The 11,638-nt window shown below is 37.1% G+C and overlaps 1 protein-coding gene across 1 annotated transcript in view; it reads left to right on the top strand.

Moving 5' to 3' along the window:
* Positions 1-308: 308 nt before the first annotated feature.
* GTF2A1L (general transcription factor IIA subunit 1 like) overlaps positions 309-11,638 on the top strand; it is a 64,520-nt gene continuing 53,190 nt past the window's right edge. The window contains exons 1-3 of the mRNA XM_054474741.1: positions 309-418; positions 3,357-3,458; positions 3,675-3,798. Of these exons, the coding sequence (XP_054330716.1) occupies positions 398-418; positions 3,357-3,458; positions 3,675-3,798 (247 nt within the window). The 5' untranslated portion in view covers positions 309-397. The remainder of the gene's footprint in view (positions 419-3,356; positions 3,459-3,674; positions 3,799-11,638) is intronic.

Genomic DNA, 11,638 nt, shown 5'->3' with positions numbered 1-11,638 from the left:
GCAGAGGACAGATATCACTAGTCTCCCCTCTTTTCTTTCCCCATCTTCTTCAAAGCTGAAGTTAGACTGAGATCTACCCCTGCATTGCCCCTCCTCGATTTTCATCTTTCACGAATTGAGGAAACAACCTGTGAACGGCCCAAAGCCGGCTAGACCCAACCTAACCATCCGTTTTAGCGGGTCTCTTTTCCCACACAGGCCGACCGCCTCTCCGCCTTGACCCCCACCTCCACTCAAGCCCGCTCCATCTATTAACGTTCTCTTCTGCCCAGCCACGCCCTCGGCGTTCTCCGCGGTTGCGCACCTGACGTACATCGTTCAAAACGTGCCCAGTGTTTCCCTCCGAGTGTTCTGCGTGCCGCGCAGGCGCAAAGGGCCAGGTGCTGGAGGTGCTGTCATGGCCTGCCTCAATCCGGTGGTAAGGAGGATTTCAGGCTCTGTGTAGAGGGAGCGCCCTGGGACTCCGGGTTCACGGCAGCCGAACCCTGCACACCCTTTTGTTTCCCCCTGACACTTTACAGATTGTCATAAACCCTCTCTCTTCCTTAGGGGCTGGAGCTCTTCCTCACCTCTGTGTTGGAGGAAGCTGATGAGGGCCAGTAGTTCAGCAGGAAGTTGGGCCAGCCCCGCCAAAAGAACAAGTGCCCTTTTTCTCTTTTCACCTAAACTGAAGCTATCTAGTTGGGGTGTTTAGAGGTGGAACTTATCCTCAACCCTGCTGGTTTCCTAGATACTAGAAAACCTCCAAGTTCGGTTGTGTTAATTTTACCGTGGACATTGTTAATTCCAAGCTGTATTATTTACTGCTTGAAATAACAATGTGATATCTCATGTTACCTCCCCACATGTTTTTAGTGTCTTTCCCTACCCGCCCATTTCGTTGTCCTTTAACAACTTAATGCTTAAGTGTACAACTTACGTTACCCTCCTACCCCTAACGGACACTTAGTTTGCACAGAGAATTTCTAGTCTCAGTGGCACTTATGAGAGCATCAATCTTAAATACCTGAATCAAAGAACAAAAATCAAAGATTCATCTTTATTACCAATTCATCTCAACAGACTTCACATTTCGTGAAAGGCAATGTGCTTGTCCAGATCTATGTAATTTTATGGGTTCCGGGTATTATATATGCAGTATAAAAGCTCCATTTTTAGAGACATGCTACTTTAATTATATCTGTTTAATGATAGTACGTTTTAAGATAAATAAAATACCTATACTCTGGCTGAATATAAACTTACTAGATATGCCAGTTTATCTGATTGTGAATTCTATGAAGGAGTGTCTGTATTTTAAATAGAGGAGTTAAGATGGACTAGACATAGTTTTAATAACAGGGAAAGCAATACAAAGTCTGTGGTCATAGAAGAGAAAATATGTTCAATACCTATTTTGATTTTTGAAAAACTGTGTTCTAATGGGTACTTTTTGACTACTGCTGTGTTAAGATTTTTTAGACCTAAGAGTTTTTTCCTTCGGTGTTAAGCGTGATCACACTAGCTGGGACTACCACTGAAGCATCAATTTAGTATGCCTTTATCACGATAAACTGTTTTAGAAGAAGCAACTAATTTAGGGGCATTTAGTCTTAATGCACGTGCTTGTGAATAACATTATTTAAATGTTACTGATTGGCCTATTCATATAGGTTTACCCTGGGTCTTTAGAAGGATTAAAGCATAGCTTTAAATACTAAATACTCTTAGGGGCTGGGCACGGTGGCTTACACCTGTAATCCCAGCGCTTTGGAAGATCGGGGTGGGCAGATCACTTGAGCCTAGGAGTTCGAGACCAGCCTGGCCAACATGGTGAAATCCCATCTCTACTAAAAATACAAAAAATTAGCCAGGTGAGATGGTGCATGCCTGTGGTCCCAGCTACTCTGTATGCTGAGACAGGAGAATCACTTGAACTTAGGAGGCAGATGTTGCAGTGGGCCCAGATTGTGCCACTGCACTCTAGCCTGGGTGACAGAGCAAGACTCCATCTCAAAAAAAAAAAAAAAAAAAAAATTAAAAAAAAAAAAGCACAGCTACGCTTGGCATGAACAGGAGTATTTAAGAGTATTTATTTAGTGGGTAGGATGAAAAGGCAATCCGAGTGCCACAATTTTCATTTTGGCCTGATTAAGCAATTTGAAATAAGAGCAACTCAACTAAATTCCTGCTTTGCTGTTTCTTGCCCGTGGAACTTCCACTAAGTCAGTATTGTCAGCACATAGCATTGCCATTTTGGCCTGGGGGCATAGTTTATATAGATTTGAAGGGCTGAGTTTTTTCATATACCCTCTTTTTTGTTGCTATAACTAGTTTTTAATCTGGGTAGAAATCTGCTTAATTTCATTGTCATGGCATGTTTGACTAGGAGATATTTTAGAATGTTATCTGGTCTCTTCAGTATGCACACTGTGGATTGGTAAGTTTGTTCGTGCCCTTCTTAGGTTCTGGTAGGAAATCCGTTTTGGAGCAGTTGTATTTGACAATGGTCCAGAATATATATTTTTTGGACTTTGTGTATTTTGGAAGTGAGATGAGCGTTAATTGCTCTATTTTAAGTGCTTACCCCAGTTTTCTGGCTTGGAGTTTATTTATATTTGTGGGAATAATATAGTGAACCCTAAAAAATTCTCCTTTGGCCACTTTGATAAAAAGGTAGAACTGAAAACAGAAGGTCTATTTCTGGTTGACTTACATTAATTTCCCTTTTAAAAGGAATTGGGGAGGTTGAATACTGACACAAAAGGCAAGTAACATGACAATAACCCTACATCTTTGAGATTATTAGCTCATATGTTATTGTAGTCCTGTAATTCAGTCTTGTAGATAGGCTGAGACTATGGGTCTGAAGCTAACACAGTTTTTGGAAAGCTAAGACTATATTGGGAATAGGAATGTACATAGTAAAAGTTTTAATGGTAACTTTACAAGACTAGAAGGTATACACTGCATATCTTTTAAAGCCAAATATGTTCAAACTTGAGAAGTCAAAACTTTAACAGGCCGGGTGTGGTGGCTCATGCCTGTAATCCCAGCACTTTGGGAGGCTGAGGTGGGTGGATCACGAGGTCAGGAGTTCGAGACCAGCCTGACCAACATGGTGAAACCCCATCTCTCTAAAAATACAAAAATTAGCGGGGCGTGGTGGCATGCACCTGTAATCGCACCTACTCGGGAGGCTGAGGCAGGAGAATTGCTTGAACCCGGGAGGTGGAAATTGCAGTGAATTGAGATCGTGCCACTGCACTGCAGCCTGGGCGACAGAGCATGACTCCATCTCAAAAATAAATAAATAAATAAATAAATAAATAAATAAATAAAAATAAAATGATACTTTAACAATTGCTTTTATGTAGCCTAAACTCTACAGATCTGTAATTGAAGATGTAATTGAAGGAGTTCGGAATCTATTTGCTGAAGAAGGTATAGAGGAACAAGTTTTAAAAGACTTGAAGCAGGTTTGTAGCCGATACAACTTTTTCTTCCTGTCTTCTGTTGTTTTTTTCAGCGTATAAAACTGATATAGTTCTGATCTCTCAAATTATAGTTTAGTACTTACCCATTCATTGTGCCATCAGGATGACGTTAGTTTTTAAGAAACTGAAAAAAAGAGAAGTATCATTATATATGTATATATATTTTTAAAGTAAACTTTTTTTTTTTTTCCTCTGCAGCTCTGGGAAACCAAGGTTTTGCAGTCTAAAGCAACAGAAGACTTCTTCAGAAATCGCATCCAATCACCTCTGTTTACTCTTCAGTTGCCACACAGCTTGCACCAAACATTGCAATCGTCAACAGGTTGGATATCATTAGAAAATGAGTACTGTTAGTATCTTCAGAACAAATTCTCATTTGGGAATGTTTTTCAGTTAGACAGGGTAATGTTCTTAGGGTGAGAAGGCTTGGACACCTAAATCATTTCTATTAAATGAACACAGTATAAATCATTGTCCCATGTAATTATTGATTAAAAACTCTGGTTATTCGAACTAGTTTTTATTTTAAATATTAAATTTTACAAAGATGATAAAGCCTTTCTTTAGAGGAAAGTCACATAGTTTGTCAGCTGTTGGGAGCACCCATTGGTAATTTCAGATAATTTGATTGGGTCTAGTCAAGGATTAGAAGTGGCAGAGGGAAAGGTGAGTGCTTGCAAGTTTGTGTGTTCTCTTTCTCTTATTTTTTGTGTGTATTATAAATCTGATATATTGGGAGCAAAATGGAGAGTTCAGAATATGGAGATTATTCAGGCTACCTCACTGTTTTGGATATATAAAATGATGGCTAGAAATTGATCATGTGCATTTATCTTTATTCTTGGACTTAGCAAATCTAGACTTCTGCTTTTAAGGGAAATGTTTGTCCACATTATGCGTATCAATTTAAACTGGAAGGGACTAGCTAATAAAAGATAAAACTGAGAGTTTTCTATCCCTGTATGCTTGATTCCTTTCTTTCTCCTCTGAATCTTATAATCTTTATGTTACTCATGTATGTATATATAAATGTATACTCACATACAAACAAGTTTTATTGGGTTTAGCTGAAATTCAGCAGAGTAGTCTGCAAGAAGTGAGGGTAGATTTTAGTTAAAATTATCAGTAATGAGTAGATAGTTCTTTGCATGCTTGGGAAAATTCACATGAAAATTACATGGGCCAAGGTGAAGAGAACATTGTAAGGATGCTTGTACTTCTTCTATTACAAAGTGGGAGAATTTACATGTGGCAGCAATTCTAACATATAAAAATGAATAAATTAACAATGAATGTTGAATTACCAAATACAAGTGTTATTGAGTACTGCATTTATAAAGTATAATTTTGCTCTGTAAGAATTAGTCTTGGCAGTTTTAATTGTTGACACACTGAAACATTTTTCATCAGTTGGGTTTTTGGCTATGCTTTAATTTTAAACTACTATTTCATTGGGACATCCCCTTCTCTGTTTAAATAACATTCCTTTGGACTTTTGTTTTCTTAATCACTGTTTTATTTATTACAGAATGCTAAAGATTTTTTTTTTAACTTATGGTTGGCATGAGGGTGTGGCGGGTATGGAAGAAGAAAATACTTGACTGTCTTTTATCAAAAGAGGCTGAGGTGTGTGGATCACTTGAGGTCAGGGGTTCTAGACCAGCCTGGCCAACATAGCGAAACCCTGTCTCTACTAAAAAAAAAAAAACACACACACACACACACACACACAAAAATTAGCCAGGACTGGTGGCTCATGCCTGTAATCCCAGCTACTTGGGAGGCTGAGGCAGGATAATCACTTGAACCCGGGAGGCAGAGGTTGCAGTGAGCTGAGATCACGCCACTGCATTCCAGCCTGGGCGACACAGTGAGACTCCATCTTAAACAAACAAACAAAAAAAGCATGGTGAACACTTCTAAGATTCTGTCATTCAAAATTGCAATACTAGATTTTGCCGCAAGATGGTAATATTACCAGTGATTTAAATAACAAAATAGTCTTGCAACTAATATATCTAGTTTGTTTTTACTCAGCACCTTATTCTGTATCTTAGCAGTTAGAATAATAGAAATAATTACATTTTAAATAGTTTTTCTCCTTATTCTCTTCTACATCATTTATAATGAAGAGGTTTCAGAGGAAGTACATGTTTCCCTTAAAAGTGCTTTATAGGCTTGTTGCTGTCTCTCTTCATCTTTAGGTACCAAACAATAAGATTCTTGAAATAAATAATCTCATAAAATTGAAGTACTTCTTAATTATATCTTCTCATGGTATGCTTTTAAAAGCCTGATTAAAATAACTTCTAGAATTTTTTATCTCTTTTGATAAGAAGTTCAAATTAAATCTACAATTCAATAAGTCATTTGCCTTTGTCTGTTCCATCTTAAAACTTGTTTGCTCAGTCAAAATCACAGTGAGATACCATCTCACACTAGTCAGAATGGCTATTATTAAAAAACTGAAAAACAGATGTTGGTGAAGCTGCAGAAAAAAGGGACCACTTATGCACTGTTGGTGGGAATGTAAATTTGTTCAGCCACTGGAAAGCAGTCTGCAGATTTCTCAAATAACTTACAGCTACCATTCAACTCATCAGTTCTATTACTAGGCATTTTCCCGAAAGAAAATAAATTGTTCTAACAAAAAGACACCCACACTTGTATGTTTATTGCAGTACTATTCACATTAGCAAAGACATGGAATCAACTCAATCCGTACATGGTGGATTGGATAAAGAAAATGTGGTACATATATACCGTGGAATACTATGCAACCTTAAAAAAGAGAGAAAGAAATGTCCTTTGCAGCAACATGGGTGTTGCTGGGGCCATTATCCTAAGTGAATTAACACAGGGACAGAAAACCACGTATTGCGTGTTCTCACTTATAAATGGGAGCTAAACATTGGGTATGTACAGACAGAAAGGTGGGAACACTGGGTACTCCAAAAGGAGAGAAGGAGAGAAGGGGGCAAGGGTTGAAAAACTACCCGTCAGGTACTATGTTCACTGTTTGGGTGACAGGATCAATAGAAGCTTAAACCTCAGCATCATGTGATATACCCATGTAACAAACCTGTATACATCACCCCTGAATCTAAACCCAGAAACTCGTTTGCTCTATCATATGTTCTTTGTTTTTTATTTGTGTAGTAATTTCCTGTATCTTCAGTTCTCAACTTTGTTTGGTCTCAGGACCCCTTTAAGCTCATAAAAATTAAGGACCCCAAATAGCTTTTAAAATGTGGGTTGTAAGTATCTATTTACCTTATTGGAAATTAAAACAAAAATTTAAAAAATATTGGTTTATTTAAAAATTTAATTACATGTTAACATAATAGCATATATTTATGAGTAATAATTCTTCAAGAACAAAAATATTTAGTAAGAAGAATGCCATCATTTTCCTTTTCTGCAGGTCTTGTTAATGTCGGCTTGATGAGGTCTGCAGAAATGAGCTGGATTCTTATCTATTTCTATTTATTTAAATTTTATTGTACGTATTTAAGATGTTCACCATGGTGCTTTGATATCGATAGATAGATAGATAGATAGATAGCGAAGAGGTTGGTATAGTCTAGCAAATTAACGTATTTGTCATCTCACATAGGTGCTCATTTTAGGTACTTTTAGTATGCCTAAAGTCTTCTCTTTTAGCAAAAATCCCAAGTGCAGCACAACATTATTAAGTATAGCCCTCATGTTATCTATTAGATATTTAGACTTATTGATCCTATGTATCTGTAACTTTGTATCCTTTCACCTGCATCTTCTCATTTTCTCCCTTCCTGCCCCTGGTAACTGCTGTTTTATTCTCTATGTCTGTATTTGACTGTGGGTTTTTTGTTTTTTTAACATATAAATGAGATCATGCAATACTTTTCTTTTTGTGTCCGGCTTATTTCACTTAGTATAATGTCCTTCAGATTCATCTATGTTGTGACAAATGGCAGACTCTCCCTCTTTTAAAAAGCTGAATAATATTCCTCTGTGTGTGTGTGTGTGTGTGTGTGTGTGTGTGTGTATACAGACATACCACATATTCTTTATCCATTTGTCCATTTGCAGACACTTTGGTTGTTTACAAATCTTGGCTATCGTGAGTAATATTGCAATGGACATGGGAGTGTAGATATTTTTATGAGGTGGTAGTTTAATTTCATTTGGGTATATATCCATAAGAAGGATTGCTAAATCATGTGGTAATTCTATTTTTAATTTATTTAGGAATCTCTGCACAGTTTTATACAATGGCTGACCATTCTGCATTCCCACCAACAGAGTACAGGGGTTTCTTTTTCTCTGTACTCTCACCAACACTTGTCATCTCTTTTCTTTTTGGTAATAGCCATCCTAACAGGTGTGAGTTGATATCTTAATGCAGTTTTGATTTATATTCCTCTGATGAACAGTGATGTTGAACACCTTTTCATATACCTGTTAGCTGTTTTTATGTTGTCTTTGGAAAAAGATCTATTCAAGTCCTTCGCCAATTTTTGAAAAGATTATTTGTTTTTCTGTTATTGAGTTGTGTAAATCTTTTAATATATTTTGGATATTAATCCCTTTATCAGATATATGGTTTGCAAATATTTTCTCCCAATCTGTTGGCTGCTGTTTTATTTTGTTATTTGTTTTCTTTGCTGTGCAGGAGCTTTTTAATTTGATGTCTCTATTTATTTTATTTTACTTTATTTTTTTTGAGAGAGGGTCTTGCTCTGTCATCCAGGCTGGAGTACAGTGGAGCAATCACAGGTCACTGTAGCCTTGACCTTCCAGGGTCAATTGATCCTCTCACCTCAACTTCATGAGTAACTGGGACTACAGGCATACCCTATCATGCCTGGCTAATTTTCAAATTTTTTGTAGAGACCAGGTTTTGCTCTGTCGTCCAGGCTGGTCTTGGACTCTTGGAATGAAGCAATCCTCCCATCTTGGCCTCCCAAAGTGCTGGGATTGCAGATGTGAGCCACTGTGCCTGGCTTATTTATTTTTGCTTTTGTAGCCCGAGCTTTTGGTGTGATATTCAAAAAATCATTGCCAAGGCTATTGTCAAACAGGTTTTCCTCTGTGTTTTTGTCTTAGAGTTTTATGGTTTAAGGTCTTATGTTTAGGTCTTTTGTCTATTTTGAATTGGTTTTTATGTATGGTATAAAAATAAGAGTCCATTTCATTCTTTGGTGTGTGGAAATTCACTTCTCCCACCAGCAACCATTTATTGAAGAAACTATCCTTTCCCCATTGTGTCCTCTTAGCACCCTTGTTGAAAATTAGTTGACAGTATATGTTTGGGTTTATTTCTGGGCTCTCTATTCTGTTCTGCTGGTCTTTGTGTCTGTTTTTATGTCAGTGCCATACTGTTTTGATTACCACAGCTTTGTAATATAGTTTTAAACAAGAAAATTTGGTACCTCCAACTCTGTTTTTTTTTTTCCCATCTGAATTGCTTTGGTATTTGATGTGTTCTGTTGTTCCATATGAATTTTAGAATTTTTTTTTTGTATTTCTATAAAGAAAGTCATTGGAATTTTGATAAGAGATTTTGTTGAATCCATATTTTGCTTTGGGTAGTATGGACATTTTAATGATATCAGTTATTCCAGTCCATGAACATGGGTATTTTACCATTTATCTGTGTCCTTCAGTTTCTTATATCAATGTTTTATAGTTTTCAGTGTATGTATCTTTTTTTTTTTGAGACAGAGTCTGGCTCTGTCATCCAGGCTGGAGTGCAGTGGCACAACCTTGGCTCACTGCAGCCTCCACCCCCTGGGCACAAGCCATTCTCCCACCTCAGACTCCCAAGTAGCTGGGACTACAGGCACATGCCACAACATCTGACTAATTTTTTTATTTTTTGTAGAGGCAGAGTTTCTCCATACTGCCCAGGCTGGTCTCCAACTCCTGAGTTCAAGCAATCCACCCACCTTGGCCTCCTGGAGTGTGCATATCTTTCACCTTCTTGGTTAAATATATTCTTAAGAATTTTATTTTTTAAGATGCTATTGTAAATGAGATTGTTTTTATGATTTTTTGGATAGGTAGTTATTTGTGTACACAAATGCCACTGATTTTTTATGTTGATTTTGTATCCTGCAACTTTACTGAGTTCATCCTCTTTAAATATTTGGTAGAATTCAGCCATGAAGCCATCTGGTTCTGGGCTTTTCTATGTTGGGAGGTTTTTAATTACTACCTCGATCTGTTTATTTCTTATATCTATTCCTAAATTCAATCTGTTGTGATATGTTGTTTTGTGAAAGTATAGGAAGAAAATCTAGCCTTCCACAGATACATAGTTGGAAAAAAGGGAAGCATTTTAATAGTATTTTCAGATAACTGATAACTACACTAAAACTCAACAAATGGTAGTTTCTGAGAGGTTAGCTGCATGATGGAATCTGGAACCACAAGGAACTTTTTGGAATATTTCATTAGGGTTTATTGGTATACCTTGCGCTTTGAATGGCTTTTTAACACATGTGTAATGTTACAGCATACATTGGTTATTTGGAAAAATTGGTTTGCTGTCATACAGTTGAAACATTGTTCATTATACAAGATTAAAAAAATCATATTCATTGATAGAGCTAAGCCTCTCATCCATTGTGGTTGATATGAATTTTCCAAAATTAAATTTTTGCTTGAAAACTTGAGTTTTATCATTGGCAAATACATGCTGTTAGTTTTTCTTAAAGTGATGGGCATGCTTAGTTTATGTTTAAAAAAATGTCTGCCAGATACCCAGTTTGAATAACTATAGTTGCTGTCAGTTTCAAGTAAAAATGGTGTTTCTTGAAAAAAGAGGCCATGTTTTTTTTTCTTTTCAACTTTTATTCTAGATTCAGGGGTACACAGGCAGGTTTGTTACATGGGTATATTGCATGATTCTGAGGTTTGGGGTACAAATGCATAGTACCCCCAGGTGCTGAGCATATTATCCAGTAGTTAGTTTTTCAACTCTTGCCTTCCTCTCACCCTCATCCCTCTAGTAGTGCCCATTTTCTCTTGTTGGCATCTTTATGTCCATGGATACTCAATATTTAGCTTCTATTTGAAAGTAAGAGTATGTGGTATTTGTTTTTCTGTTCCTGCATTAATTCACTTAGGATACCGGCCTCCAGCAGCATTCATGTTGCTGCAAAGGACATGATTTCTTTGTTTTTTATGAGTGCATAGTGTTCCATGGTATATATATACTATATTTTCTTTATCCAATCCACTATGGGTGGGCACCTGGATTGGTTGCTTGTCATTGCTATTGTGAATAGTACTGTGATGAACATGGGAGTGCATGTGTCATTTTGGTAGAAAGATTTCTTTCTTTTGGGTATATAGCCAGTAATGGGATTGCTGGGTCAAATGGTAGTTCTATTTTAAGTTCTTAGAGAAATCTCCAAACTGCTGTCCACAGTGGCTGAACTAATTTACATTCTCACCAACAGTGTACAAGTGTTCTTTTTTCTCTGCAGCCTTGCCAGCATTGGTTGTTTTTTGACTTTTTAATAATAGCCATTGTGACTGGTGTGAGGTGGTATATTCTTGTGTTTTGATTTGTATTTCTCTGGTGATTAGTGATGTGGAGCATTTTTTCATATATTGGCCACTTCTATATCTTCTTTTGAGAAGCGTCTGTACTTGTCTTTTGCCCACTTTTTAATGGGGTTATTTGATTTTTTGTGAATTGTTTAAGTTCCTTATAGATTCTGGATATTACAACTTTGTCAGATGAATAGTTCATAAATATTTTCTACCATCCTGTAGATTGTCTGTTCACTCTGTTGGTAGCTTCTTTTGCTGTGCAGAAGCTCTATAGTTTAATTAGGTCTCACTTGTCAATTTTGTTTTTGTTGCAATTCCTTTTGAGAATTTAGTCATAAATTATTTTCCAAGGCCGATTTCTAGAATGGTGTTTCCTAGGTTTTCTTCTAGGATTCTTATAGTTTGAGGTCTTACATTTAAATCTTTAACCCATCTTTGTAACTGAATGCAAGTTCATCACTCACTACTTGCAGAGTCCAGTTAACAAGAGGGAGGTGTGGTAGAAAGAAAGTGACTTTGCAGCCAGGTGCGGTGGCTCATGTCTGTAATCCAAGCACTTTGGGAGGCCGAGGTGGGCGGATCATGAGGTCAGGAGTTTGAGACCAGCCTGACCA

This window comes from Pongo pygmaeus, chromosome 12 (genome assembly GCF_028885625.2).
Source record: "Pongo pygmaeus isolate AG05252 chromosome 12, NHGRI_mPonPyg2-v2.0_pri, whole genome shotgun sequence".
NCBI lineage: Eukaryota > Metazoa > Chordata > Mammalia > Primates > Hominidae > Pongo > Pongo pygmaeus.
Note: the sequence above shows the minus strand (reverse complement) of the source record. Positions and strands in the feature narration are given on the sequence as shown.